General features: G+C 52.0%; 1 protein-coding gene across 2 annotated transcripts; it reads right to left on the bottom strand.

The window, feature by feature from the left end:
* Window positions 1-3,756: 3,756 nt before the first annotated feature.
* On the bottom strand, window positions 3,757-25,215 carry PES1 (pescadillo ribosomal biogenesis factor 1). Of its 2 annotated transcripts, none has more exons than XM_084649415.1 (15): window positions 25,054-25,215; window positions 24,235-24,314; window positions 18,648-18,801; window positions 17,729-17,838; window positions 13,533-13,704; window positions 13,011-13,100; window positions 9,873-9,989; window positions 9,501-9,578; window positions 8,957-9,046; window positions 8,660-8,790; window positions 7,982-8,107; window positions 7,461-7,645; window positions 7,074-7,213; window positions 5,761-5,928; window positions 3,757-4,690 (listed from the first exon to the last, which is right to left on the bottom strand). In XM_084649415.1, exons 1-15 carry the CDS (start codon window positions 25,075-25,077, stop codon window positions 4,604-4,606), a joined length of 1,752 nt encoding a protein of 583 aa, XP_084505541.1. In that variant the 5' UTR covers window positions 25,078-25,215; the 3' UTR covers window positions 3,757-4,603. The 2 variants fall into 2 exon arrangements, with proteins under 2 accessions (XP_084505541.1, XP_084505542.1); XM_084649416.1 differs by having other exon boundaries at window positions 7,074-7,210.
* Window positions 25,216-25,320: the final 105 nt, after the last annotated feature.

The following is a 25,320-nucleotide window of genomic DNA, read 5'->3' as shown; positions in this document are numbered from 1 at the left end:
GAAGTATCCCTTCCTATTGATGTATTCAGAACAAAGTGGTCTGGCGCTAAAAGTGGAATCATCAATTGCCCCGTCACAGCTAGGGAAAGCCATCCACTATTTCATGCACATTTCCCAGAGTCACGGTCCTATGCAGCAGGATACAATTTATTGCCCTGCACACTTGGAGCAATACAGCCCCAACAGTGGACTTTCCTACTCCAAATTGACTTGCGACTGACTGGTAGCAGTCTGGATTCGCCAGCTTCCACACAGTAATTGCAACACGCTGCTCTACTGGAAGGGCAGCTCTCAATCTGGTGTCCTTGTGCTGCAGGTCGGGGCCAGCTCAGCACAGAGCTCCAGGAAGGTTGATTTACGCATCCTGAGGTTCTGCACCCACTGGTTGTCATCCCACACCTTCATGACAATGCGATCCCACCATCAGTGCTTGTTTCCCTCGCCCAAAAGCAACACTCTGCAGTATGCAGCTGCTCTGTGAATGCACAAAGCACTGATAAGTTGCTGCCGTCCATATCACACTTGGGTGCCTGCAATTCATCCTCTGTCAACTTGCGAGTAACTCAGAGAGTAACTGTGCTGCCATGCGCGATGTCCTCATGACAACTAACAGCACATAGGAGAGAAGTGCGGGATCCGTCCGCTCACTGCAGATGCTGGCGCGCACTACAAAAGAATGGGAGTTGGAAAAACAGCACGAAAGGAAGCCAGAGACCTTTGGAGGGGTGGGACACAAAGCGGTGCATGACGGTGCATTTTGCACATCCCAGGATGTGCCAGGTTCCATTTCCACAACACCTAGTGACAGATGTTGTCACCAGGCACTGTGGGATACATACCCACAGTCCATTGCTCTCACTGTTGACAAAGGTGCCCCAAATGTGGACACAACCTGTCACATGTAAACACGCTTTGGCGACTTTGCTTTTGTTGATTTTTCCTTGGCAACATTAGTTTCATCAAAAGAACTTGCCAGTATAGACAAGCCCTTGGAGAATTCATGGAGGATGGGTGAGGTTCAGAGGGCGGGGCAAGGCAAACATAGTACCTTTTTAAACATAGTCTTTAAAATAGGGAACAAAGAAAACACAGAGAATGATAGACCAGTCAGCCTAATTTCAATACCTGAAAAGATCTGGAACAAACTATTAAACAATCAGCTATGCACTTAGAGGATAACAGGGTTATAAAAAATAGCCAGCATGGATTTGTCAAGAATAAATCATGCCAAATCAGCCTAATTTTCTTCTTTTTCTTTCTTCCTAACAGCCTCCTCCCAGCCAGCAGCAATCCCAGTCTCTGAGCCAACAGCCCAGTCTCTGTGGGTTCTAGCAAGACCTGGAATCCAGAGCCCATATCTGAAGTGGTACAAGTACTGGCATGTTGCCTTCTCAGCAGACATCTCTGTCCTGTGCCAATCCACCACTGAGTCCACAGAGCTGTCTCCAGCTACCATATTTATAACCTCTCCCCCATAAGCTCCAACTGACTCAGCTCTCAGCTGGTGGGTGCGTGGAACCTTGAAGCCTGCTTGCCCTTAATGGTAAAACCCTTTTCACTAAGTTGCCCATGTCTCTTGCATGTATAACAGACCAGATTCAGAAGTAGTGGACTGGGACTCAAGACCTGTGTTCTATTCCCACTTCTGCCACTGGTGACCTTGGGCAAATCCCACCATCTCTCTGTGGCTGTTTCCATCTGTAAAATGGGGCTAGTGACTTCCATTGCAAAGTGTTTTGAGATCTGATAAAAAGGGCCAGATCACAGCTAGTTATTTCAAAACCCATTACTCCCCCCTCCGTTTGAAAACACACACAGGCATGAATTAGAACGTGGAGCCCTCAAAGCAGTGTGTGTAACCTGCAGCAATTCCTGGAGAGAGCTGTGGTTGGGCCTAAGGCTGGACTAGCAGAGTGGGGCTGGGGAGAAGGATGGCCCAGGTTTTAGGGTGCTCATCTGGGAGGGATAGCACAGTGGTTTGAGCATTGGCCTGCTAAACCCAGGGTTGTGAGTTCAATCCTTGAGGGGGCCATTTAGGGATCTGGCGCAAAAATTGGGGATTGGTCCTGCTTCGAGCAGGGGGTTGGACTAGATGATCTCCTGAGGTCCCTTCCAACCCTGATATTCTGTGATTCTGTGACTTGGAAGACCATGGTTCAATTCCTTGCAGAGCCAGGCTCCCTGTGAGACCCTGGACAGTCCCTTGGTCTCTCTGTGCCAGCTCTCCATTTGTAAAGCAGGGACAACAGCTCTGCCCTGCCTCCCAGGGGTGAGGTGAGGACAAACATCAAATATTATGAGACACCCACACGGCTAAGATAATTGGGGCCATACAAAATACTTAAGGCTGCTGATGCCCCTCAATACTAGGCAGTAGCCTGCCTTTGGCCAGGCTCCAGCCGGCACTTGCCTTAGTCCCTCACATTAACCTCACCCCCTTACACAGGGGAGGTTTAACGTCTCAGAAGCAAGGTGACTACACAGGACTAGCCAGGCAACGCAAGCATTCCCGCCCCAGGTCAGCAGGTTCCCAGCCTGACAAGGGGTGCTGAGCACTCAATTCACGCAGCATCACTGACAGCCCAACCCCACCCCTCACCTATATGTAGGGGCCAAAGGGAGTGGGGGGTGGAAAGAGTCAGATCATGGCCAAAGCGCTCTACAGGTGCCCTGGGACTGAGTTCAAGGGATGCAGCTGTGGCTCGTGGGAAGAGTGACACACACACAATCAGTCCTGTTCACACCATCCTTGGAGACGGCACTGGAGCATCTCTCTGCCCTGCAGTGACCATATAGCTACAGGTTTCAGAATGGTAGCCCTGTTTAGTCTGTATCAGCAAAAAAAACTGAGCAGTACTTGTGGCACCTTAGAAACTAAAATTTTTTGGGCATAAGCTTTTGGGGGCTGAAACCCACTTCACTGGATGCATGCATTGGAAAATACAGTAGGAATATATATATCCACAGAACATGAAACAATGGGTGTTGCCATACCAACTGTAACGAGACCAATCCATTAAGGCTGGCTGTTATCAGCAGGAGAAAAAAAAACCTTTTGTAGTGATAATCAGGATGGCCCATTTCAAACAGTTGACAAGAAGGTGTGAGTAACAGTGGGGGGGGGGAAATTAGCATGGAGAAATAGTTTCACTTTGTGTAACGACCCATCCACTCCCAGTCTCTATTCAAGCCAAATTTAATGGTGTCCAGTATGCAAATTAATTCCAATTCTGCAGCGTCTCGTTGGAGTCTGTTTTTCAAGTTTTTTTGTTGGAGAATTGCGACTTTTAGGTCTGTAATCGAGTGACCAGGGAGGTTGAAGTGTTCTCCACTTATCTTAGAGCTTAGCTGTAGACATTGGAGCTATGGCTGTAGACAATGGATTAGCACATATGTATATGTATCTTCCTACTGTATTTTCCACAGCATGCATCCAGTGAAGTGGGTTTTAGCCCACGAAAGCTTATGCCCAAATAAATTTGTTAGTCTCTAAAGTGCCACAAGTACTCCTCGGTTTTTTTGCTTATAGCTACAGACACCCAAGTGGGCCAGCCGCACCCAGCGGGTTTTCTGCATTCACCCAGGGTTCACTGAGTTCACTCTGAATAGTGACCTTTTCCCTCTCAAGAGATTACAGTCAAATAAAAGGAGCTGGAGGCTACTGAGCAGAGCCCTGAGGCTGGGAGGGCAGCAGCTGTCACAGAGGGCTGAGCTACCATAGCTCACAGGGGGCAACAGACCACACGGGAGGCCAGCTGTGAAAGTTGACTTTACTAAAGTACAGTAAAATCACAGCCCTTTTCAGGCCCCAGCCCCTGTGCGGAGAGGAGCTCAGGGGTGGGGGGGCTGAGGCAGCTTTTCCCGGGAGGCCCCACAACCTGCCTGCACTGGCTGCAAGGGACTGTGCAGATCCCCAGCTTGTAAAGCAAACAGCAAAGGGACCCTCCCTCTGAGAGCAGCACCTGCCACAAGCTCCAAGGCACCCAGCCTGCTGGAGGAGCCCCAGCTCAGGGCCTGGGCCAGCTCACCCTGGGTCCCGTTTTTACCATTAGCTCTGTACGACCCAGAGCCCTGAGACATTCGCCTGCACCAGGCACAGCCTCTCCTTCCCCAACCCAGGGAGAGCTGCTGACACTTAACAGGCCATTTGGCTTTTCTGGGGACCTTTGGCTGAATCCATGATCTGCTGCAGCCACGGGGAGGATTCTTCCTTTTCCACACCCCTCATCTGCCTACCTAGAGGCTCTGCTGGGAGAGACCAGGTGGGGGAATCCACTGCCCCCTCCCACCCATGACCTGTTGGCATCGGTGCGGGTGAAGCAGACAAAGAAAGCTCCCGGAGCCTCCCCATGGAGGAGCCTTGGATGGGATCCCGGAGGATGGGGGAAGAGGCTGGTTTTGTTTTTAAATAGAGGGGATAAGCGGTAATTGGGGGTGTCCCCAGAGCATCGACAGAGCTGAAAATCACGGCCAGCCAGATGCTGTTGGCTTCTGTTCAGTGTGGCCTGTCATGGAGGAGGCCCGAGGTACAGCCTAGAAAATAGGTCTCCCAGGCCAAGGGGCAGCTCCAGTCCTGGAGGGAGGGCAGAGCCTGACAGCCCCATCACTCCCGTCGCACCTTCTTGGTTTTCTTCTTCTCTGATTTCATGGCAGCATCATGAGCTTTCCTCTTCTCAGCAAGTCTGGTTGCCTGCGGGGGGAGAAACCGCCCAGATTAACCCCTGAACACTGACAACAGTTCTTCCCCCTGCCTGTTACAGTCATGCCAGAGCCAGATTCGAACCCCCTCCAACACTGGAGGAGATCATACCCTGATCTCAGCCTCTGGGCCAGGACCACCCACCCCTAAGCTCTGGGCCTGCTGCTGGATCAGGATGGTTAGCTCAGTCACTCACTAGCTCTAGTTTTTTTGTTTTTGTTTTTGGGGGGGTGGGGGGGAATGGTGAATCACAGTACACATCACTGCCATGGACACAGGCCACCTGGGACACCCCAGGACCACCTCAGGGACCTAACCTTGCTGACTCCCAGGCCAGAGCTCTGCACCAGGCTTAAACTTCCATCTACCCTGGCAGGCAGCGAGAACTTGGGGGGTGTGTGGGGGGAATGTCACCAAGCCCTAGGGGAAAGCCCCAAGGGCCAAGTCCAGAGGCGAGGTACGGGGGCCGGGGGAGAAGTGTACATTACAGACCAAGTGGGCCAGGGGAATTGTTATAGAAAAAGCCCCCCTCCACCCCAGGAAGTTTACACGATCATTTCCATCATTGTTGAACCCAGGCCAAAGTCTCCGAATGCACAATCCTCCCTCGGTGGCTTCTCCTGTTCTGTATACACCATAGAGAGGCAGCATTGCCTAATGGACTGAGTATAGGGCTGGGAGTCAGCAACTCTGTTCTAATCACCATGGAGGCTCCAACCCTCCCTGGGACACTGAGCAAGTCACTGGCTCTGTGCCTCAGTTTCCCCATTTGTTAAGCAGGGATGATGCCCACCTACCTCCCAGAAGTGGGGGACTGGCCAGTTTCTGCCTCACTCGGTATATTACACAGCGTGCGGATGGTTTCTGGCCTAGCACTCCCCAGTGCCGTGTCACCCCATCCAGTTAGAACTCGCTGCAGCCTGGCTCGATTACGGTAACCCACCTCTCTTCACCAGTGTGCACTTTGTGGTGGGAGCAGGCTGAGTGTTAAGGCCTATAGTTCTGCTCTAGTGACCAGGGGGTTCATCCCCATGCTGGGGAGTGAGCGCTGGCCACAATACCTCTCGAACTTTGCGCTTCTTCCCAAACATGATTTTCTGGTAGAGGTACTTCTCCCTCTTCTTCATCATCATGATGGCGAGACGCTTCTCCTCGCTCTGCTCCTCTTGGGCTGCTTGCTGCTTGTCCTCCAGCCGCACAATGCCAGCCGACACCTTCACTGGCAGCTTCTGGGGAGGGCACAAGAGAGCCAGTGACCTCAGAAGCCCCCTGCTGCATCCATTGCAAGGGACTCCACCCCCAGCCCTGCAGATGGTGCTGCCCCTTCCCTGGCCCTATCCTGAGGGAATCCCACAGCTGAGCCTGGAGCAGCCAGGGCAGCATGAGCTAGAACTGCCTGCAGGTAAGGCAGAGCGCTCAGCTAGCGCCCCACTAACAAGCTGCCATTAACGTCATGGCAGAGAATGCACCAAGGTTCCTCCTGGAGGTCCTCGGAGCTACCCCCAAAGGAATTCAGGCAGAGACTGTGATGGGAAAGAGGGCACGTGCCCAGCGCCACCAGTGACAGGAACTTCAGCTGTGCTCCCTCACGCTTTTGCGATTCGTTTCCTTTCTACTTTTTTTAGAAAAAGTAGAGAAGAAAGCATGGCACTGTCTGGCTTGGGGGAAGTTTCAAGATTCCTCAGACAACGTATACACGTCCCTAGAACACATGTGTATGTGACAGCTGCCATCTCGCCCAACGCACCAGGGATTGAACCGGGGACCTCCAGAGCCAAAAGCATGAGCAGCTACTGCTTGAGCCAACATTACCTAGCTGGGGCTGTGCAGACTCCTGTCCTCTGTGGACTGGCACAGAGGGGGACCTGTCCCCTCCAACCTCCCATGAGTACACACAGTGTCTCGATTTTTCACTTGTGAGTGTAGCAATGGTTTTTGCTGTGCATGATCACTATGCAGATTCCAGAGAAGCTGGAGGTGCTTTAAGGGCAGGTGCTAGCCCTGGATAAAGACTGGACTGGCCTGGCCAGGCCGAGGTCCCAGCCCATTCTGCAGGAGCCCCATCAAAGATTAAAAAAAAAAAATTAACTCCTTAAAATAATAAAAACCTCAAGCTCCAAGTCCTTTGCCCAACCCCTGCTCTCTCAGAAAGGGACATCACCTGCAGAGACCGAGTCAGGAAGCATTTGGCTCAAAGGGGAGTGTTCTGCACAGGTGAGCAGAGGGTTCAGAACGGAAGCCATTCAGCAACCTGCCTCCAGCAGGTGCTACCCAGTGGAGGGCTGAGACGGGGAGGCATGGAGCTTGACCAGAGCTGCACCACAATGGGGATGTCCCCTTCAGGGCACGCTGGCTCCATGGCTATGCATGGTACCTTTCCCTGGGATCGCTGCTCTTCCAGCTTCTTCAGTTTCCATTCATCTTCCTTTTCAGAGTGTTCTTCTCCTTCTGAGCCTTCATTATCATCATCATCTTCATCACTGTCCTCCTCCGCCTCCTCTCTGCTCTCTTCTGCTAGAGAAGTCAAGAGAGCAGAGTTACCATTCAGGATTCTAACCCCTAAGCAGAGCAGGAAGAACCAGCCTGGCATAGGCTGGCAGAGAACCCAGGTAAATGTTTCCCAGGTCTGTGCTCCTAAAGGACCTGTTGATAACCTGGGACGAGGAGGCAAAAGGAGGGAGGGACCGATGCCCAGAGGGAGGCAAAGGATGCCCAAGGTGAGAAAGCTGGCTGGATCCTCGGGACTTGGCCCCCCCATTACCTGGGTTCTCGCCCTTCTGCAGGGCCAGCAGCTTCAGCTTCTCAGGTGGGATGTAGTCCCCATCCTTCTCTGAAACGAAGGGCGAGAGGTGCGGGGGCAGCAGCACGCCGGGGAAATAATCAGCCACCGGGAGGCACATCTTAGCATTGACCGAGTCGAACACCCACTGTGGCTGGAGGTAATGCCTAGGAGGGTGGTGAGAGGGCTGGAGTGAGCAAGAGGGATGGAGGGAAGGAAGAGCCAAGAGGAAGTGGATGTGGGTGCATGGCCCCCACCCCCAGCGGGGTCCCTAGAACATGGAGCAGGCCACTTGCACACCAGAAGGGGATTGGGGCAGACACCTCACTGGGGCCTGGCTCAAAGTGCACTGAAGCCAGCAGACAGGCGCCCAGGGGTGGCAGGGCAGAAACTCTGAGGGCAAAGAGGGGGGCTGAATGGCTCCAGAGCAGGACAGTCAGTTGGCCTCTCCTGCCGCTTGTGCAGAGGCTCAGATCTCACCCAGGCAAAGATGCAGAGCTCACCTGCCTATCACCTGCTTTCCCAGGCTGGGCCGGTCGACAATCTGGTGGGTGATGGTTGGATTCCTCACATCGTAGGTGGCACTGATGCACATGGACTTGTCCCAAGACACTTCGCCTCCAAAACACCTGCCCAATGAGAAACGCCCATGAATCAGGCTGGGTGGGAAGGGCCCAGCACCAGCTGAGGGGCAAGGAACAGAGTCCTATGCGGGACACACAGGGGCCTCACTGTTTGCAGTGGAAACTTGCAGGGACACAGTGACATCCCACGAGGCTAAGACTGGAGAAGCTGGATTGTCAAGAGGATCAGGAATGCAGATCCCCTCCCTCAACCTTGTCAAGGGGCCCAGGGGAATGTGCCTAGGCACCTGGGCCCACAGCACCTTCTCAGAGCCACAGCAGGGCTTCAAGGTTGCTCCAGGGACTTCGTTCACCCCAGCCTCGCTGGGTAGCTCTCGCAGGCAGGGACACTGGCTGGGCTCCCCAGAGTATCACGCCTGGGTTAATCCTGCTCTCATGGCTAGAGGATCTCCAGATGGCTCACGGGCTTCCTCCATCACTAACATTGCCCTTGCTCCTCACTTACTCCTGGACTTGGTACCCACCCAGTTCAGACCAAGTCCCTCGCCCTATCCCCAGGGCTCGCCTTGAGGGAGGAGGAGTGTGATCAGCACGTACCGGATGATGAAAGCTATGGGCTCCCGAGGCACCTCTCTGTTCAGGAAGAACCGCAGCCCCTCAAACAGCTTCTTCTGCTTTTCTACTGCCTCCTGCTCCTTCTTCCTCGCTGCCTCCTGCTCCGCACTCTCCTGGCCAGAGCAAGGCGCTATGAGAGGCTCCTCTACCATGCCCTCCCCAGACAAGGGGAGGGACAGCGGGGAGCCCCCTCCCTTGTGGCAGTCCCTTCCCTGCCAGCCTCCTTCGAGGTGTGGGGGGACTTGGAGCAGTGATAAATTCAACCTGCTGAGCTCTTACCCCATCCACAGGGAACTCATCCACCTGCACTTCATCCTCTGGGTTTGGTGCTACCACTCGGGCTAGGCTGGCACTCAGAGCTGACAGCTTCTGCAGTGGGAAAAACCAGCAATGTGTCACACACTGCTCTCACATGGGGGAGGCTGCCGGAAAGGTGGTTAAGATCCCAGGGCAGGACCCAGGAATAGCAGGCTGTAGGTCCTACAGGGGTCCTCTTTCGCATCCCACCTCCAGCTGCATCCAATGCCCACGGGCGCAAAGGAAGCCCCATAATGCACCTGGTCCATTGCATGTCACTGGGGAATGGCTCCCCTTTAGCCCCTGCCTTGGAGATCCAGGTCCCTTTTGTTTGCATGGCTACAAACGTTAACGAGTGCACCAGGGAGAGGGGCCCAGCCCCCCAGCCAGGGCGGCCAAGAATGGCAGGGTCTGTGCCCCACCCCCAGGCCAGCTGGGGAGTGTCCAGCTATGCAGGGCGGCCCATGGCCCATTAACCAGCTCCAGGGTGTCATGTGGGGTCCGCATGGCAGGCAGGGCCTCTCACCTCCATGTAGCTCTCTGAGTCCATGGCGTACGCCTCCCCCTCCTCCGGCTTCTGCTCTGCCACAGCCTGGCCTTCAATCTACAGAGAGGAGAGGGGTGAAGGCAGGGCCAGAGTCTGGCATGATCCTGCTGCTCCCTTCCCCAGCCTCTCAGGCAGTCACCACCCTTCCAGCAGGATCCGACTGTGCTGGGCCCACCCACAGCACTCCCTCCCCACCAGTAGGGGCAGGCTGTCTCCCCTACACTAAGCACCCGGGCAAGGGGAAGAACCTGGATCACACTGCAGTCCCCCAGGCCTGCTGCAAGAGTCACCTCTCCGCTTGCTACCAGGGGCCTGGGATCGTAAACCCCGGTGGTGCCCTCCGCCCATCACCTTGGGGGGGTAATGCAGGTTGAGGGACTGGTAGAGGCGGAAGTTCACAAAGCCCAGCAGCGTGGTGTAGAACTCCGTGAAGGTCGCCATGACCCTGTAGTCTACGTCCGTCGGGTGCTGGAAGAGACAGTGGGAGGTCAACCAGGGACATCAACAGAGCTTAGGGGGAAGCAGTGATAACCAGCACCTTCCCCCGTGCAGAGCTGGGGCCAGGAGTGGCTGTGGCTCCGGGACAGGAGGATGTGGACAGGGCTAAGGGGTCCCTGGCTGGGACCATAGCTGGGGGGCAGGAGCAGAACCCCGGGCATGGGTCCTGCAGCCGGGATCAGGTGCATGGCCGGGCACGGAGCCAATGGCAGACAGGACCCCGCATGTAGGGCTGGGAGTGGAGCCCCGGGCCCTGCAGCCAATACTCAGTGGCGGGGCAAGGAGCAGAGCTGAGTGGCGCTCCCTCCCCACCCTTCCGGGGGCTGACCCAGACCTCAGCTACACGCCCCCAAAATGTTCCTCAGCACCCCCTAGAGGGGCATGCAGCACAGACTGGGGGACCTCTGCTGTAAAGCAACTTCTCACAGTGAAACCTGGGGGCGCTGCAGCACTCCCCGAAACCCTAGTTCCCGCGCCTATATCCCTCAGTTTCACTCAGAGAACACCACTGTATCGCCCCTGCCCCCACACAAGCCTGGGAACTGTCTGCCTGGCAAATGCTCAGCTCCAAGAGCTGGAGCACACAGCTGAACAGGGCTGTCTCCCCCCGACCAGGGGACAAGGTGTTGTTCAGCCCTCTGCAGCGGTAGCAGCCCCATGTGCAGTGAGCCAGGGAGAACTCCATCTCCAGGCAACGGCAGGAAGAAACTCACTGACTCTGCATTTAAGACTCATCCCCCTTGCCCCAGCCCCATCTCACACAGTTACCCACCCAGCATTCACAGGAGCTGCCTCCATGCCCCAGGCCAGCGATTTCCAGGCTGCTCATTAAGCGCTCTCAGCAGGCACTGCTGGGAGGTAACAACCTTGGGAAAAGGTCCTTGAGGGCTGACGGGAGGGAGCCTGCAGAGTCCCACCCACCCGGTCCCCTAGCAGGGCAGGGTATGATGCGTTAGCAGCAGAGTAGGCCTCTACATGGCCCTGGCTGCATGTCACCCACACTCTACCCTGGGAACCCCAGGGCAGCCAAGGAACAAGGGAACGTTTCTGTCAACCCTGAAGCGAAGATCAACCCATGCAAGAGAGGTTCCCCAGAGCATGGCAGACCTGCAACCGCAGTCTCAAGAAGATGGGAGGTTGGTCTTAAAGCACACAATTAACAGAGAGGGCTCCTGGGTCCTGCCTGTGAGACTCAGCTCAATGACCCGTGGAGACCCTCCAGGGGATCACCAAGAGAAAGCAAAATGCACAGGAGTGCCGCCTGTGGTCAAAGCCCTGGACTGGGCAGATTCAGCTGGAGATGGCTGGACAGCATCTCTGGGACTGTCTGCTGCTCAGTCTGCAGGGGTCTGGCAGATCTTAGGAGAGGCCCTAGAGTGTCTTAAAGGTCAGCAAAGGTCATTGATTTCTAGTTAACTGGAGGGGCACAATGCAGCTCCCCAGCCAGTAAATGAATAACCCAGCAGAGACATTGGGTGTGGGGGGGAAGGGAGGCTGAAGAGAGAAAAGAGAAAAGACAAGACCTTCCTGGGGCAGGGGGAACTAGAAATTGAGGTCGATAGGACATGTCAGAAGGGGAGGAGAGCAGGATCTTCAAAGAGATACTCTAGCTCAGCCAGAAGTTCTGAGCCTGATGCAGGAATTGTGGCGTGAAGTTCTCCAGCCTGTGTCATTCAGCAGGTCAGACTACATGATCAGAGTGGTCCCGTCTGACTTTCACTCTATGAATCTATAACTAGAGCAAACCCAGAGGGAAGACCCAGTGGCCAGCGTTCTAGCCTGGCGTTGGGAAGACCCGAGTTCGATTCCTGCTCTGCAACAAACATCCTGTGACTTAAGGCAAGTCACTTAGTCTCTGTGCCTCCACTGCCCACCTGTACAACGGGGCCAACAGCCCTCTCGGCAGCGCTGTGGGACTCAGATGCCATGGTTGCAGGGGGCAGATAAGTATGGAGAGAGAGACAGCCAGTGGCAAAGTGAAATGCTGACGAGCAGGGGCAGCAGGGGCCATTCAACCTTAACTCTGCCCCCTTGTGCATGTGCATCAAAAATCCGTGACAACATGATCACCCTGTTGTCCCTGCAGGACCCTGCTCTGTTCGCTGTCCTTCGCACTCTCATATCACTTCTAACCTGCGCAGCAAAGGACAGTCCTGTTTGTGGCACCTCACAGCCTTCATATAAAGGAGAGTTTACAGAAGATGACATTTGTAGTCTAACAGTCTGGCTCCCCTCCTGAAGCCCAGACACTAGCATCCTCATCTGCTCTCCAAGTCCCAGCTCCAGCACAACTGAACTGGAAACAAATCTCAGCTTCTTTGTCAAGATGATCACAACAGACTCCCCCCAGCTTATCTGGCAGAGCAGTCAGAGGGCAGCAAAGGACCCCTCACACTGCCCTGAGTCTGCTCAGACCTGGCCTCTGTGGAGACAATTAGCAGCTAATGAGGGACCCCACCCCAGGACAAGGGCTGAGACCCCACCCCCTCTGATGGGACCAGCTTTGAGTTTCCACCAACCAGAACTGTCTGGGAGCTTGCTAGGGAAGGCTCCGCTCCCTCCGCCTTCCATCCCACTCACAGTCACCCAGCCCGTTAATCTTTAATAAAGTTCAGAGAAGTAATTAAAGTTAATTATTTCCAGCCCAAGAGGAGAACCGATGAGCTGGCTGGGCTCCAGGGTTGCTGACTAGTGCATGCAGGGTGATGACTCTGACCCAGAGGCAGGAGCTCCCCAGAGGGGCAGGTGAGAGGCTGTTTCAGACGGTTCCCTGGGCATTAGGCCCCATGATATCCTGAGCACCATGCAGTCCCTGGGTGGCAGCTCAGCTACAGCAGCTTCGAGGAGCCACCCTGCACTCTCCTGGGACTCCCCCACCCCCATACTGATGGAAGGATACTAGAGCCTCCCCCCCCCGGCATCTTATTCACAGGCCTCAGGGAGGTTGGGGGATGGACAGATAGACACAGGAGCAGAGCGCACGGTACTCACATCGTGGGCAAAGGCATATGGAGTAATCCAGGTGATGGGCTGCCCCAGCACCTCGGCCTGGTAATAGATCCCTTTGATGGACAGGAACACCTGGTGGGAGAGCAAAGGGAGAGGAGCTGGGGGGGGCACGGCTGCTGGCAGGAAAGGAGACAGCCTGGCCAGTGCACTGTGAATCCTACATGTATTGAGGCCCCCTCCACCCTCCAGCAGCATAAGCAGGGCTCTCAGATCTGTACTAGGCAGGAGACGGACATCCCTTAACCCCTCGCTATCCAGGGAGTGAATTTTTTCCAGAGCACATGCTGACAACAGCATAGTGCTGCCCTGCTGCAGAAGGCCTCTCCCCCGCTTTTCCCTGGGAACACTCAGGGCAAGCATTAGTTGGTGACTAGATGTTCTGGAACCGAAGGCATCTCTGAGCCCAACTGGCTGCCCATCCAGCCACACCAGGGTGCCTCTCGCCGATGCCCTCACTGCACTGCCCAGGCAGGAGAAGGGCCTGCGCTGGCAGGGGACTCTCACCTTGCGCAGGGAGCGGGAGGCGATGACGTAGTTGAGAAACTCCACGGTGAGGCGGCGGCACAGCTGGATGGTCTGCACGTGGCACTTGCCAGTGCGCGGGAAGGTGGCAAAGAGGAAGCACATGGACAGTGCGTCATCCAGGTCTCGCAGGGCATCGATGAAGGTCGGGTACCTGCATCCGCCACAGAAGAGAATCCCGGTGAGAGCAGGAGGGGGCTCCAAATAGCAGCATCCTCCCACACCGCTAATAAGGCGGCACTCGCACCCAGCCCAGGAGTGGCAAAAACTGGAGCCTTTCAACAGGTGTTGGGTGGCCCCTGTGAACCAAGTCTGGGGACATCTCAGACCAGTTCTAGAGAGCAGGCTTCCTCATCCCTGAGCTCCTCACTACCACAGCTGGCACCAGATGCCAACAAAGCCAGGGGATCTGCAGACACCCTAGTGTGGGGTTGGAGTCCAGACCCACTTTGGTGCCATTCAGGCAGGTAGTGAATAACAAGCCCCCGCATGGACACCTACACTTGTGGCAAAGAGGAAATACACAGTGGGGAGGAACAAGATGGAGAAGCCTGGGAAGCTCACTAGTGCAAGAATAAATCATGTTCCTGCTGCCTGACTTGTGCAAACACCTGCGGATCCCTAGCTTGTATGCTGCATATGTTTGCATTGTGTACAATGCACGCTTCACCAACCCACGCCACATTAGCTTGTGAACACTCCCTTTGGTCTGTTTATGGTACCACCACACCTGGATTCCAGTGTCCAGCTGGTCTGCACTGCTACCGGTGTTACTGTGATTGGCCGTACCCTGAGACCTACCTTTACAGTCAGCAGGAGGAGAGGGACAGAGTCTCAAAAGATATTTAGGCACCTAGGGCAGTTTTCAAAAGTAGGCGCCTCACTGCATCGTTTGGTGCCACTGACCTTTGAAAGTCTGCCCCGTAGCGCTGTCAGACAACAGGTGCTTTACACACATAGAACAAGCCCTGCAACAAAGCTCTTACCAAAAGAGATGGGAGGCAGCATGGGCTTGGGCTAGGCTGCTGATCTGGGAGTCACAAGGCCTAGGTTCTACTTCTGGCTCTGCTGTGCATCTTCCCTTCTCTGGCTGTTTCCCCTCCCAGCCACTGTCTCGTCTATGTAGACTGTCAGCTCTCTGTCTCTTATGAGGTGTTTGTATAGCACCTAGCACAATGGGGCCCTGACCTCAGCTGAGGCCTCCAGGCAACACTGGAACACAGATCAGCTGTGCTGATTACGGCACCGTTGGTGGGTGCATCCTTCATGTTTCACTGCAGTCACCATGTGACTGGGCAGATCATCTGCAGGATTCACATTCCTCTGGGAGTGACTCCGAGCATCATCTTTGAAATCACCATTCAGGGAGAGAAGGGGAGCCCATGACATCCTGCTAGGTATCACACAGGCCCCTGGGGCCTGGAACTTGTACTAAGGCTGTGCAGGCTCAACCCTGCTTTGCCCCATTGTCTCTTCAACTCATAAGCAGTGGTTTATAAACATTTTAAAGGCAACGATGCAGCTCACAGGAACAGCAAACTATCGTAGTGTGTAGGAAAGATAGGAAGCATGGCAAGAGACCGCCCTGGCTTAACCAGGAGATCCTCAATGATCTAAAACTCAAGACATCTACAAAAAGTGGAAACTCAGCCAAATTACAAAGGATGAATATAAACAAATAACACCAGTACGTATGGACAAAATTAGAAAAGCCTTGGCACAAAACAAGATCAAACTAGCTAGGAGCATAAAAGGTAACAAGAAAACATTCTAAAAATACATTAGAAGCAAGAGGAAGACCAAGGACAGAGTAGGCCCATTACTCAAAGAGGGAGGAAGACAATAATAGAAAATGTGGAAATTGCAGAGGTGCTTAATGACTTCTTTGTTTCGGTTTTCACCAAGAAGGTTGGTGGCGACTGGATGTCTAACATAGTGAATGCCAGTGAAAATGAGGTAGGATCAGAGTCTAAAATAGGGAAAGAACAAGTCAAAAATTACTTAGACAAGTTAGAAGTCTTCAAATCACCAGGGCCTGATGAAATGCATCCTAAAATACTCAAGGAGCTAACTGAGGAGATATCTGAGGCATTAGCAATTATCTTTGAAAAGTCATGGGAAGATGGGAAACATTCCAGAAGACTGGAAAAGGGCAATTATAGTCATCTATAAAAAGGAAAATAAAGACAACCCGGGGGAATTACAGACCAGTCAGCTTAACTTCTGTACCTGGAAAGATAATGGAGCAAATAATTAAGCAATCAATGTGCAAACACCTAGAAGATAGTAAGGTGATAAGTAACAGTCAGCATGGATTTGAGGGGAGGGATAGCTCAGTGGTTTGAGCACTGGCCTGCTAAACACAGGGTTGTGAGTTCAATTCTTGAGGGGGCCATTTAGGGATCTGGGGCAAAAATTGGGGATTGGTCCTGCTTTGAGAAGAGGGTTGGACTAGATGACCTCCTGAGGTCCCTTCCAATCCTGATATTCTATGAAATTGTGTCAAACCAACCTGATAGCTTTCTTTGACAGGGTAACAAGCCTTGTGTATGGGGGGAAGTGGTATATCTTGACTTGGGTAAGACTTTTGACACCGTCTTGCATGACGTTCTCATAAACAAACTAGGGAAATACAACCTAGATGGAACTACTACAAGGTGGGTGCATAACTGGTTGGAAAATCATTCCCAGAGAGTAGATATCAGTGGTTCACATTCATGCTGGAAGGGCATAATGAGTGGGGTCCTGCAGGGATTGGTTCCGGGTCCACTTCTGTTTAATATCTTCATCAGTGATTTAGATAATGGCATAGAGAGTATACTTATAAAGTTTGCGGACGATATCAAGCTGGGAGGGGTTGCAAGTACTTTGGAGGACAGGATTAAAATTCAAAATGATCTGGAGAAACAGCCTGAAGTAAATAGGATGAAATTCAATAAGGACAAATCCAAAGTACTCCACTTAGGAAGGAACAATCGATCAGTTGCACACATACAAAATGGTAAATTTCAGAGTAACAGCCGTGTTAGTCTGTATTCGCAAAAAGAAAAAGGAGGACTTGTGGCACCTTAGAGACTAACCAATTTATTTGAGCATAAGCTTTCGTGAGCTACAGCTCACTTCATCGGATGCATACTGTGGAAAGTGTAGAAGAACACTTCTACACTTTCCACAGTATGCATCCGATGAAGTGAGCTGTAGCTCACGAAAGCTTATGCTCAAATAAATTGGTTAGTCTTTAAGGTGCCATAAGTCCTCCTTTTCTTTTTACAAACTAAATAGGAGTCAGTGTATTGCTGTTGCAAAAAAAAACAACAAAAAAAAACAACCAAAAACACAAGCATCATTCTGGGATGTATTAGCAGGAGTGTTGTAAGCAAGGCACGAGAAGTAATTCTTCTGCTCTACTCCTCGCTGATTAGGCTTCAACTGGAGTATTGTGTCCAGTTCTGGGCACCACATTTCAGGAAAGATGTGGACAAACTGGAGAAAGTCCAGAGAAGAGCAACAAAAATTATCAAAGGTCTAAAAAACATGACCTATAAGGGAAGATTGAAAAAACTGGGTTTGTTTAGTCTGGAGAAGAGAAGACTGAGAGGGGATATGATAAGAGTTTTCAAGTACATAAAAGTTGTTACAAGGAGGAGTGAAAAATATTCTTCTTCTTAATCTCTGAGGCTAGGACAAGAAACAATGGGCTTAAATTGCAGCAAGGTTGGACATTAGGAAAAACTTCCTGTCAGGGTGGTTAAGCACTGGAATAAATTGCCTAGGGAAGTTATGGAATCTTCATTATTGGGGGTTGCACAAACACCAGTCAAGGATGGTCTAGATAATACTTAGTCCTGCCTTGAGTGCAGGGGCCTGGACTAGACGACCTCTTGAGGTTGCTTCCACTTCTGTGATTCTATCTTGGAATGAGTCAGTTACATGAGCTGCAGTCGTGGGATTCGATGCTTGGAAGAGGCTGCCTGAGGTCAAGCCCAAGCAGTGTCCCAGGTACAAGTCCTACTGCTGGGGGGCGTGACAGTCCCTGGTCCAGCTGCTTGCTCGGATGGATTCTCGCTAATCAGACTAAGCCTTCTAAGTTCCAGCCAGCCTACCTTATCTGCTATACAACAACAGGGCTGTTTCACACCGTGCTATCGGTGTCCCAGCCTTGGCAACCTCCACCTCACCTCTCCTTGATGATGTGGTCAAGCTTGTAGCTGGGCTTGTTATCTTTCAGCCGCTCCACGGTGTTCCACTCGCTTTTCCCATACGCTTTCCGGAGCTTCCGGACAAATACCTGAGCAGAGACAGAGAGGCCAAGGGGTTGATACAAGGGAATGCAATCATGTGACCACCTCCTGCACCTATCACACTTCAGGTCAAGGCATACAGCACATTCCCATCACTGCCAAGGGCTTGATTAACAGACCAACAGGAAACAGGCCTCAAAACCTGCCTTCTCACAGCACACTACGCAGTGGCAGAGAGGACTAAGGGGACTTGCCTAAGGTCACCCAGAAAGTCAGGAGCAGAGCAGGGGAAAGAACCCCGGAGTCCTGGCTCCCAGTCCACTACTCTCTTCACTGGCTCATGCTGGCTTCAGCTCATAGTAATAAACCAGGCACCTCCACCCACTCAGAATCAAAGCCCACTATTGCTCTCTACTGCCAATATAAGTGCCCCACCACTAGGGCTGCGTCCTTCACACAGGCCTAGAATCCTAAGCAAAGGTCCTGTGGCATGTTAACAAGCACAGCTGGATCCACAGCAATGAATAATGAATCTGCATCAGCAGTGACAGACTCCCAGGCAGGCTTCAGATCCGCAGCTTCCCACTCTACCAAGCCACCAGCCTAAGAAGTCACACACAGCAGCTGGTGCCTGCCTCCTTCAGTTTCCAAAGCCCAGACTGCCCATGACAAGAGCAGCCCCAAGAGCCATGGCACGTTAGGAACACGCACAGCTTAATGGGAGGTGGACAGCAGCCCAGGCAAGGGAGGCCAGGAGCTCCAGAGCCTGTATGTAGAGGGGTGGTAGGGGAATGTCTTTTTCAAATGGAACAGAGCTAATCTAACTCACAAAGCTCAGCTGGCCCTCTCAGCCTACCTTATACTCCCGAAACTTGTTGATGATGGGCTCATGAAGGAGGAACTTGATGTCTTTGAGGAGGTAAAAGGTCCGGGCAGCAGTGGAGCCTTTGTTCACCTTTTTCTTGTGTTTGGGCTCATGGGGGTAGATCCCCTTCAGGATACACAGACGCCTGCAACACAGACACAGAGGAGATGAGAAACCACACAAAGGCACTAGTGGCTCAAGGCACTGGTGATGGGATGCCCCTGAACTTCACTAATAGAGAGTTAAGGTGGCTTAGTGCCCTTCTACAAGGTGGGCAGTGGGTGGTAAACAAGCCTCTGAAAACCAGGAAATACTCAAACCCACCGCCTGCATGGGTCTAATGTTTGATTTAGAAAGTGGTTTGGGACATTCCCTGCAACTGACTTTGCAGGATCCGTGCTAAGTCGCCATACACAGCATTGCAGCATACAGAGCAGTAGCAGAGTTTGGAACATGCTACTCAAGGCTACGTTCCAAACAGTGTAAAGCAGCACTGGGCCCAGCAGTCACTCTCTCATACCTGTTTATAGCACGATCTGTACAGTACTGCCTAAGTCATCATGTGCAGTCTTTCAGAATATAGATTCAAGCCCCTTCGAAGACAGCTGTGCTACTCAAGGCACTTTCCCAAGAATATAAACATACCTGTGTCACAGGCTGAAGCTATGTCTATACTTACGGTGACACAGGCACAGACCTTACGGTGGCACAGGCACAGACATGGACCAGCCAAAGAAACAAACACCTACGAGCAGACTGCATGGGAGACGCAGGAGAAAAGGTACAACAGGGACCAGCAGCAGCACCAAGTGAAAGCAAAGGAACTGTGTCAGGCATACCAGAAGGCCAAAGAGGCCAACAATCAATCTGATGCCACGCCACAGACCTGAAGAGCTTCATTCTACACTTGACAGAGACACCAACACCCCACAAACCACCGTCATGGAACAGTAGGGGGGAAATAAACACTGCTACTCCACCCCAAGGGATATTAAGGACAACAGCTTCACATATACAGCAGCCATAGCTCTCACACATCAGTGTGTGCAACTATAATGGATATGAATGTTCTTTCCCCTTAATATATTAACGAAACAGAATGTAACAAGTTTTTATTGTATTTGCTTTTAAACCACACAGCCTTTTTTTGCATTGGTATTGTTACTGAATAAATTTATATTATTTGGAAAACGAATTCATCTTTCTTCGTTCATAGCATATGCTGCAGAGTGCCTAGCAGTTCTGAAAGCACCCACTTACTTGTTACCGTACACAGTGGGACACAAGCCATAAAGTCAGTGACACACACTGTAATAACCATAAATGTACACCAAGCACCGGAAAATTAATAGGTGCATTGTCAGTATTATATTCATTGATGTACATCAAGCACCACACAGTTCGTAACAGGCTCCAAAATAGCAGGGTCAGGGAGAGCACGGTATACCACAATGCATTACTATGGCTCACTGTTAAAGAACTACTCCTGGGGGAATTTGGTGGCAAAAAATGGAAAATTCTGACAATTTTATTTGTCAGAATAACAAGATAATCACATCAGTTTCAATTATTTTGGTAATTAATTTCAAAAATATATGTCAGCAAGTATGTCTATAACAATACAGACAACAAAAAGATTCAGGAAATGTTTTTTGACAAATAGATTTCTTACTAGGTATATTAATAGAGAACTTGGAGTACACAACAATACAGAACCATATTTCCCACACCCCTCAGAAGCAGTGCAAAGGCTTGAGGGAGTCAGGGATAACGGAGGAGCTAAGGGAGAGGGAAGTAATTGCTGGGAAGGGACCTGGGTATGAACTGGAGGGTTGTTGAGGGCAAGCTCTCTGTCCTGGTGCCACAGCAACCCCTGGTGGGTGAAAAGCGTAACTGCAGCACATCTCCAGCAGAATGTATTTTCTGCAGAGAAAAAAAAAATTATGCACAGCCCATATATTCTTCACATACACAACGGTGCAGAATTCCCCCAGGAGTAAAGTGCACTTTCAAATCCTCCCTGAGCCATATAGCCCTGTTGAGCTCTAATAGCCCTTGTTCAAACTCAGCAGACAGAAGTCCACCTCTGCCCTCCATCTCAGCAGCAATTTCCTCCCCTTTACTTCACAGATATCATGCAGGACATGGCAGACAGCTACCACCATTGGGAATTTCCTTCCCACAGATCTAATCTTGTCAGTAAACACCACCAATGTCCCTTCAATCAACCAAAAAGCACATTCAACGGTCATTCTCCACCTGCTGAGCCGATAGCTGAATCTCTCCTTGGTGCTGTTGAGGTGGCCGGTGTACAGCTTCATAAGCCAGGGGAGTAAAGGGTAGGCTGGGTCACCTAGGATCACTACTGGCATTTTAACATCACCAATGGCAATCCACCAGTCAGGAAATAAAGTCCACGCTTGTGACTTTATGAACAATCCTGTGTTCTTAAAGACATGAGTGTCATGCCCCTTCCCTGAACCAGCCTACACTGATGTCAGCGAAGTATGCCCAGTGATCCACAGCGCTTGCACAACCATAGAAAAGTAGTCCTTTCTGTTGATGTACTTTGTGGCAAGGTGGTCTAGTGCCAAAACAGATGGCACGCATATAACCCTATGCCTCCACCACAGGTCAGGAACCCCACTGCTGCAAAGCCATCCACTATGTCCTGCACATTGCTGAGAATGACCTGACCAGTAGCAATCCTGCATTACAAAATTCAGCAGTGCAATCCCCACTCGCTTCTCCACTGTCAGCACAGTTCTTAGTTTGATGTCCCTGCACTGAAGGGCTGGGGTGAACTCAACACAGTTCTAGGAATGTGGCCTTGTGCACACGAAAGTGCTGCAGCCACTGCTTGTCATCATAAGCCTGCATTTTGATGCGATCCCACCAGTAAATGTTCATTTCTCAGTCCCAGAATAGGCACTCCACCACGTACAGCTGCTCTGTGAACATCAACAACCCTGAATGAGTTCTCGCTATGTCCCACAGCAATCTGCCCTCCAAGAAGTCATCTTGTTCCCCGCTACAGTAACTCCTTGCATAATGTTGTAGTTACGTTCCTGAAAAATGCTACCTTAAGCAAAACAATGTTAAGTGAATTCAATTTCCCCATAAGAATTAATGGGGGGGGAGAGGGGGGAGGAGAGGCTTAGGTTCCAGGGAAATTTTTTTTTGCCAGACAAAAGACTATATTTTTATATTTATTATACATACACACATATACATACACACAGGATAAGTTTTAAACAAAAATTTAACACTGTACACAGCAGCGATGTGAAGCTTGGTTGAAGTGGCAGACGGTGGCATATTTTCCAGGGAATGCCTTACTGTTAAATGATGAACTAGCACTTGACTGAGCCCTCCACACACTACAAGGCAGCACGAATGGAGGGAGGGGGGACAGCGACACACACCATGTGTGAGAGAGAGATGCGCATTGCCCCTTTAAGTATGCTGACCCTACTTTAAGTATACTGCCTTTGCTGTAGCTCATGAAAGCTTATGCTCAAATAAGTTTTTTAGTCTCTAAGGTGCCACAAGTCCTCCTTTTCTTTTTGCCTTTTTAAGTAGATCTGCAAGTTGAGACAGCAGCTGCTGCCAGCAAGCTCTCTCCGTCCTGAGCCCCATCCTGTCTCCCCTGCTCTGGGGAGATGGGGGCCAGAAGCAGCGGGAAGGGGGACACCCAGACATTAGCACCCCTCTTCCCCCACTGCACAGCAAGCAGGAGGCTCTCGGGAGCAGCTCCAGGGCAGAGGGCAGGAGCAGCACAGGGCAGTGGGGGGGAGGGACAGCTGAACTGCCCGACAATTGATAGCCTGGTGGGCAGCTACCACACAAGAAACTTAGGGGAGCCGATAGGAGTGCTGCCGGTCCACCCTGGTTCCAAGCCCCCACCAGCTCGCTCCAATGGGCTGCTCTTTCTGCAAGCAGTGGACAAAGCAGGCAGTCCCTTATAAACAAGGTTATAAGGACAGGTTTCAGAGTAACAGCCGTGTTAGTCTGTATTCGCAAAAAGAAAAGGAGTACTTGTGGCACCTTAGAGACTAACCAATTTATTTGAGCATAAGCTTTCGTGAGCTACAGCTCACTTCATCGGGGTTTTGTGCTGAAAATGACCCAACTTGATTATTATACACATTGTAAGGAGAATGATCACTTTAGATAAGCTATTACCAGCAGGAGAGTGGGGTGGGGGGGAGGTATTTTTTCATGCTTTGTGTGTATAAAAAGATCTTCTACACTTTCCAAAGTATGCATCCGATGAAGTGAGCTATAGCTCACGAAAGCTTACGCTCAAATAAATTGGTTAGTCTCTAAGGTGCCACAAGTACTCCTTTTCTTTTAACGTTATAAGGGAGCATTGAGCAACTTTAAACAAGCATGTTCTCTAATTGATCAGCAACAAAACGTTAACAGGGACGACTTTAAGTGAGGAGTTAATGTACTTCAGTTCTTCTTGAGGCTCTGTAAATACCGAAGGAACATGCGTCCTGTGCTTGCAACACTCATGCCAATAGGGCAGAGCTGTACAGGCTCCGTGATTCTGTCAAAGGTGACAAACAGCAAGGAAGAGGGCTGTACAGATGTGTGGGATTTTTTTTTTTTTTTTTTAAAGACGTGAAAAATTATGGGAGTTAGATAACATTATGGGAAGGAGAGAGTTGCACACTGTGAAGTTGACCCTTGCTGCCAGCCACCCCTGGACGACTTGTTTCTGCTTCACCATGCATTGCCAAAGTTCCCAAGAGACAGTGCTACTGGACTACCCATGGTGCACCACACTGTACACGTCTACATGCTTCCCAATGCAACACATGAGGATCTGAATCTCAGTTGGGCTTGGCCAACCTGGAGTTACAAGTTTTACCCTTAATAACTTTCCAATATGGCTTCCATGCAGAGAGAGTGGGTACCATGTACTAGCTGAGATAGATTCTGAGCAACTGAGTTCAACTTGGGGAGGATCTAAAGTTTGAGCCCCAGGAATGTGCAAAAAAGGGTAGACAAATGGTGATTTTGTAAACAGTTCACTACGGGCTTGTCTACACTGGCAGCGCTTTAATGTGGCTTGGGTAGTCGCAGCAAGCGATGGGAGACAGCTCTCCCAGAGCTCTAAATAAATCAACTCCACGAGGGGCGTAGCTCCCAGCGCTGGTGTACTGTCTATACTGGCATGTTACAGTGCTGAAACTTGCAGCACTTGGGCTGTGTTTTTTCACACCCCTAAGTGGGAAAGTTGCACCGCTGTAAAGTGCCAGTGTGGAATAGCCCTAAGACCAGATGCTCACATCTCTTTATATGCTTACTAGCAACCTTAACACAGAAAACAGACTGAACTGGCTGAGAGGAGCAACATATATATACACATAAGCAAACAGAATCCCCTTTCGCCTCTAGAAGAGGAACCCTGCAGGGCAGGACTATCACAAATTAGCAAAGGAGGCTGGACAGCTCTTGCACTGTAAGTCACATTACACAGGAACAGAACAAGTCAATATCCAAGGCTGACAATTCAACATTTTTCAGCTTCTCTCACCTCACTTGGAAACCCTAAACCATTCCTTACCTGAAGTCTGCGAGGCTCAGCTGTAGTTTCTTCCGGGCCTTGTTTCTAGTGATGTAGTTTGTGGCTGATCCCCTCTCGTACTTAGGAAGAAACAAGGACAAAGATTCATTAGCAGCACAGGGGACAGAAGTTTCCTTGAATTGGGATCACTGAGCACAAGGAAAACTAGTGACTGGCTCAGAGAAGGTGAGGTGAGTAACTCAGTATAGATATTAAGCAGACTAATCCACACAGGATCCGAGATACAGAAAAAGAGGCTCACCTCCAAATTGGGGATCCTTTAGAGAACAGCTACCTAGGATCTCAGGAATCTATTGATAGCAACAATATTCTGTGGATTATTACCTGAGCGCAGGGCATGCAGGAGGAACCCACAGCAGCTGAGACAAGAAGGGATTTACACGAGGTGCCCTGACACCCAGCTGAGAGCGATTTGTGGGCACCTTAAGAACTGGCAAGCCGACGCCGCGAAGGGCACTAACGGGGGGGGGGGGGGACGGACACTCCCGGTGGCCGCCGGGTGCCGGCACGTGCCCCGCCTGCACAGAGAGCGGCGCCCCGGGGCAGCAGGCCCGGCCCGCCGCAGACCGGGGCCGACGCGCTGCTGGCAGCGAGCGGAGCCCTGGCACGCCCGGGAGGAGACCGAGCCGAGCCCAGCCCAGCCCAGCCCGCGGGGACCCGCGGGCTCAGGCGGCTCCGGGGCGAAGCGAGCTCGCGAGCCGCTGCCCAGCGCGGGGGACGAGCCCCGACGGGCCCAGGCAGCGGAGCGGAGCGGAGCGGGGAGGGGCGAGGCGCAGCAGCAGCCCCGCGGGCCGGTACCTTCTTCTTCTCCAGGCCGCCCATGGCTGCGGCTCAGCGGCGGCCGCGCTCCGCTCCCCGCGCCCGCTGGCTCTCCAGGCGGCGGCTCCAACTGCTCCCACGTGGCGCGCCGCGCCGCGCCGAGGACCCCACGGGCCGGGGCTGCCTCTCGCTGCCTGCGCGGGCGGCACCATCCGAGCGGCCCTGCGCCAGGCCACCGCCTCGCTCCCGGCGCGGAGCCCGCAGCGCCGCCGGCCCGGGGCGCGGGGAGCCTCAGGAAGGCGGCGG

This window comes from Lepidochelys olivacea, assembly GCF_965140295.1.
Source record: "Lepidochelys olivacea isolate rLepOli2 genome assembly, chromosome: 15".
NCBI classification, from domain to species: Eukaryota; Metazoa; Chordata; order Testudines; family Cheloniidae; genus Lepidochelys; species Lepidochelys olivacea.
The sequence above is the reverse complement of the archived record's forward strand: the minus strand, read 5'-3'. Positions and strand labels throughout refer to the sequence as shown.